The sequence below is a fragment of the Octopus sinensis genome, linkage group LG20, assembly GCF_006345805.1.
Source record: "Octopus sinensis linkage group LG20, ASM634580v1, whole genome shotgun sequence".
Taxonomy (NCBI): Eukaryota; Metazoa; Mollusca; class Cephalopoda; order Octopoda; family Octopodidae; genus Octopus; species Octopus sinensis.
In genome coordinates, this window is record NC_043016.1 from 31,400,965 (window position 1) to 31,406,964 (window position 6,000).

The 6,000-nt window shown below is 30.2% G+C and overlaps 1 protein-coding gene across 2 annotated transcripts in view; it reads left to right on the plus strand.

Annotated features, from left to right (window-relative positions):
* LOC115222510 (eIF-2-alpha kinase GCN2) overlaps positions 1–1,169 on the plus strand; it is an 87,995-nt gene extending 86,826 nt beyond the window's left edge. For both annotated transcript variants that reach the window (XM_036511539.1, XM_036511540.1), the window contains one exon: positions 88–1,169. In XM_036511539.1, the coding sequence (XP_036367432.1) occupies positions 88–142 (55 nt within the window). In that variant the 3' untranslated portion in view covers positions 143–1,169. The remainder of the gene's footprint in view (positions 1–87) is intronic.
* Positions 1,170–6,000: the final 4,831 nt, after the last annotated feature.

Sequence of the window (6,000 nt, forward strand, 5' to 3'; positions counted from 1 at the left end):
CATAAAATAAATGTCAATTTTTTTTACCTGTATCAGGAACGATTATTTTAAAACATGTTCTTCTATTTTGTCTTTACTTTCTTTCAGTGGTGATTGCATAATATTATACAGTAAGCAGAGTGACACGTACATAATTTTATGAAATTCAGCAACTTTGTGATAACAAGAAAAAAAAAATGATGTTTACCAAGCAACAGTGATGCCTCAATCTGTCTGTTTGTCCTTTTCTTCTTTCATTTTTTTTCCTAATTTGACACTAGTCAGAAAAAATACAAAGCAAAAAAGATATTTTCAAACTTTTTTTTTTGTCTAACCATATTGAAATGGGTTAAATTTAATCATTTAGTTAGTTTAAATATTACAGAAACTCAATATATCTATTTATCTGTATCAATACCATTCAGTTTCTCCTTCTGTGATTTCGTTGTGATCTCTTATTGCATTAATGGATAGGAATATTTCAGTTCTGATCAGACAAATAAGCCAGTTTGTGTTAACATTTTTTAAGGCGAAGGGCATTAAAACATTAACAAGAAATGCGGTGAGGAAAAAAAAAGAAGAAATCAATAGTATTCGTTAAAGGCTAATATTATTGTTTTATATTTTCCTAATGAGTACAGGTAATAACTTTTCATATAATAACTTTTCTGGCCTCTTCTGCAAAGTCTAGCCTTCACCGTATCTCCCGAAACAATAATGAATCAATTCTTAAATAATATGCAAGAGTATAAATGGAAACTAGAATTATTTATAAATGAAGTAATTCACTGCAATACATGTGTTACTGTTGATGTTAATGCATGGAATATTAAAAATGGTTAAAGAGAAACAAAATGCTAATTTTTTAAATCTGAAGTTACAAATTTGTTTCATTTGATAGTAATTTTATTGTAATGGTATGTAAGAGAATTATGCAGTGAAATTTTCTGATCTAATTAAAACCAGTTTCATAAATTGGAATATATAATTATCTGCTATATATGTATTTATATGCAAAGTTAAATTTAGGGATAGAATTAGAATAATCTGAGGGAATGATGATTGAAGTAATATAAAACATTTTAGTGAAGACTTTTAGAAAAGAGGTTGTTAATACAACTCTGTGAAGTTTTTTTTTCATTTGATAGGCTATCAAACCATTTCATTTAACTGTAAATAATTTATTTAAAGAAAAAAATATGAAAGGAAAAATAATATTCTTCTAATGTAAACACATATATTTTTATCTGTGTGACTTGTTTATATTTTTAAGCATAAACCTTACTGCTGGCATTGTGTGTTTAAATAACCTACTAGTGTTTGCCTGTCTGGGAAATAAATGCTATTTTCACTTTATCATAAAATAGATGAAATATGGAAAGACATTCAGCTGTAAAGCCATTATATTTTGTGCAGACAGAGAAGATATCTTTACAGAGTGATACATAAATTACAGTCATGCACATTTATACAAACTCACATTCGTTCACAACAAAACACAGTCAATCATGCTCATATTCACAATTACACAAAATTCATGTTTACTCACACATACATATGTAGATATAGATATATAGAGATGTAAATTTGCATGTTTGTACCAATATACTATTATATTTTCAATGCTACATGTAAGTGTTTTTTTCCTGCACCATTAGGCATACACCTATATTTCTAAAGTGCATGTGGTTTTGTCATTCAAGGTTCAAGAGAATGTTGGTTTTTGATGTTGCTCTTATGAAAACTTTCATACAATTGAACTGTGAGTCTGTTGATGTATATTCTGAGAGATGGATGTATGTTCTAGTTGTATTTTATATAGAATGTGTGCTGTATTGCAAAGGAATACTTTTGGAGGATTGTGTGTAAATTTTTGAACCCTTGATTACATTTATGTATTTCTTCTGTTCAGTCCCTTTGTACAGTGAATCTACTATTATTGGTACCATTTTGACTGTTTCCAATTCCAGGTCATCTTACCTTTGACAATTTTATTTTTACTTTTCAAGGAATGTTTTACATGGAAATTTCGTCTCTGTCTTTCATTATATCTAGATGGTTAGATCTTGTTGATCTAGACAGTCGTGTCCCAGATTATCTTATCCAGGGTATCCGGGGTATTCACTGGATTTAAAATCATTCATGCTACTATTTTTCAGTTTTTATGCCAAAGTTTTGGCATACTGACATTAGTTATCAATTACATCTGATGGGGTGCTGAAAAGTTCCTGGCTTTGGCTTTTCTAAGCCCTGTAAAAGAACTTGGAAGGATGGGCTTCTAATCAGGCCTTTTACGAGACCCTTAAAGCCAAGAACTTATCAGCACCCCCCTCGTATATGTATATATGATTGTGTATATTCTGTCTTTGCAAGGACTGGATAGCCAGAAATGATAATTTTAATTGTTAGAATTATCAAAATTGCATTTTATCTTCATCTCTTGATTTATTGCTTTATTTTTGTGTGTGTGTGTGTGTTTATATATATATATATGTGTATGTATGTATGTGTGTGTGTATGTGTGTGTGTATGTGTATGTATGTATATATATGTATGTATGTATATATGTATGTATGTATGTATATATATATGTATGTATATATATGTATGTATATATATACATGTATTTATATGTATGTGTGTGTGTATATATATATATATATATATATATGTATATATGTGTGTATATATATATATATATGTATATATGTGTGTATATAATATATATATTATATATGTGTGTATATATATATATATATGTATATATGTGTGTATATATATATGTGTGTATATATATATGTATATTTATATGTATGTATATAATTGTAACATATTATTTTATATATATATATGTATATATTTATATTTGATGTCTTAGTAGTAATCTAGTCAGCTATAACCAAATCCTCCATTTCTGTTTTCCGTCCTGAGAATTTTTTTTTCCTTGGCTTTCATGTTGATTCACTTCTCCATTCGCTCTTGCTTAATACTAATCCATGAGAGTTTTTTTTTTTTTTGGTCTTCATTTCTTACTTCTTTTCGGTGCTTCTTGAGTTCTACATTGATTGAGGTGAGGGTCTTCACATTTTCTAATTTGTTTTTTTTTTTTTTTTTTTTGTTTTTTGTTCTTATCTTACCAGTTTCCACTTTCATATATATATTTGCAGTGATATTTAGAAACGTACTATATCATTATTTTAAAAAAATGTTGTTGCTTATTTTCTTTTATTAGGCTTTTCCCGTTTATATATGATTTATATAAAGTTATTTAATTTAAAATTCTTATATAAGAATTGACTTCAGTATATAAAGTAAAAAAGACAAATTTTTTTTCTCCCAATTTTAATTTTATACTTATGGATTTACTTTTAGAAACATTTTTACTTCCCATAAGATTTTTATTTTATATACCTATATACTTTAGAATATCTATATAATTTATTACATCTTTATATCATGAACACATACACACACACACACACACACACATAGTAAATATTCTAGTTTTGAAGAAATAGATATATTTTACAACAAATACCGTGTACTCTTTCACATACTTATGAAGCAAAAAATGAGTGTGTGCTGGTGTTTATGATACAATGTAGTTAGACTGTAGTTAATGACTTCTTAGCAGTAAATGTACTTTATAGCAGTGTGAGACACCGAGGTAACTAAATGACAAGATCATCATCATCATCATTTAGTGTCCATTTTCCATGCTGACATGGATTGGATGGTTTGACCAGAAGCTGGTAAGCCAGGGAGCTGTACCAATTCTCAATCTGATTTGGTATGGTTTCTATGGCTGGATGCTGTTCCTAATGCCAACCACTCCAAGAGTGTAGTGAATGCTTTTTATATGCCACCGGCATTGACGTGACACCAGCATCAACCATGACTACAATCTCACTTGGCTTGACAGGTCTTCACAAGCACAGAATATTGCCAAATCCGTTGATCACCTGTCACTGCCTCCGTGACAACCGGTACTCGAATGGTGCTTTTTATGTGCCACCGGCATGGGTATCAGTCAGGTGGCACTGGTATCAGCCATGACTATGATTTCACTTGGCTGGACAAGTATTCTCAAGCACAAGATATCAAAAAATATCAGAATAGTATAACAGACAATGGGTTTTTTTTTATTGCTGGTTTAGGTTTTAATGTTCAACCATATTGATAGTTGAGGTGACAAAGACAGGCAGACATTTAGAGAGATAGAGAGACAGACATATAAATAGATGGCTAGATAGATGCATAGCTGAATAGGTGGATAGGTAAGTTGGTAGGTAGAAAGTTGGGTAGATGGATAGGTATGTTGGCAAATAGACAGATACTCAAAGGTGAGATTGTGCAAGCTTAGGGAGCCATCCATTGCAAGGTGCTCGGTGTTGGATTTTTATATTCTAGTGACTTCATGTATCTACTTATGATGTCAACCAGAATGATAGAGATAACAATAAAGATATGAAAAAAAAAAAAAAAATCACAGACCACTTGGCTCTGATGCCAACCAAGTGACTAGCTAAAAAGCTGATAGCGGCCAGGACATTCATGATTGCAGAAATGAAAATGCAAAAGAGAAAGAAGGAAAGAATAAGATTGTGGGAGGAAAGAGAAAAGGGAGAGGAAGTGACATAAAGATAAAAAGAAAAACAAGAGAAACTGAGACTATGTCAATCTTTGATGCTATGAAGAAATGACTGGAAACTTAAAAAAAACTGTAAGGGGTCACAGTTTTTTGTTAAGATCACATAACCAGTTCACCCTTAGACAATATCTATCATACAGCAACAATACACAGGAAACATACTCCCTTGGATATTGCCTAATGATTCACCTAATATATTTGGACACCAAATATATCAGATGAAAGTTTTATATGCCAAGTAAGATATTCATGACATACTCCAAATGACAAGTTATAGTAGCATCTTGGAGTATTTCTACAGTCACACTACATTAATGCAATATTCCAAGACAGGAGAGTCATCATCATCATGATAATCATTCATTTAGCATCCATGTTCCATGCTGGCATGGGGTGGACATCATCAAATGATGGTGATATCACACACACATATCACGATCATCGTCATTTTTTTTTTAATCTACAGAGAGATAATTGAGCCATCATCAGATATATAAACAACTTATCTCACAAGAACACTCCGTTTGTAATTAATTTGAATTTATTCCATATCTGTATGTCTATCAATATATCTACACAGCCATTTCTTCATTTATCCACCTATCTATCTATCAATCTAACTATTTGTATTTATGCTTCTTCCTCAGTCTTTCTAAATATTTACATGCTTAGCTATCTGTCTCTCTTTGTAAGTCAGTATGGTTAAACGTTAAAACCAACGCCATTGACAAAAACTCATATTGTCTTTTATATTGTTTTGATACTTTTTGGGTATCTTGTCATTTAGTTAATACCAGTTTCTCATGCTGCTAAAAACTACATTTAAGTGTAATAAGGTCATATCCAAAACACACACACACACGCACATGCAAATGAATAATTAAAACAGAGGTTTAAAAGTGCTCAATAACCAATATAGAGTACTATAAAATCTAAAAGTAGCTGGAACTTCACTTGTGTGACTTATCAGACTTTAGTGATTTAATTTAGAACATCTACACACACACAGAGTTTGTGTTCCCTTGGTAAGTCACAAAAAGATTTGAAAAGATATATAATTTGATTGGTTGTTGGTAATTGATATGAATAGAGTGTGTAAAAAACTTAATGTTTTATCAAATACAGTATAGTGTAAGAGGTAAAAGTTAAGAAAGGAAAAAAAAATTAGGAAAAGATGAAGAATATGAATTTTTTGTACAATTAGACAAAGCAAAATATTTTTATGAAGCAAATCACTCTTTCTATCAAAAAGCACCATGGATTTATAAAAAAAAAGAACAAAAAAAAAAGAACAGAAATATGAATAACACCACTCTTGATTCTATTAACTTTGGATATGAAAAGATTGTAATTCACTTAAACAGAAATGA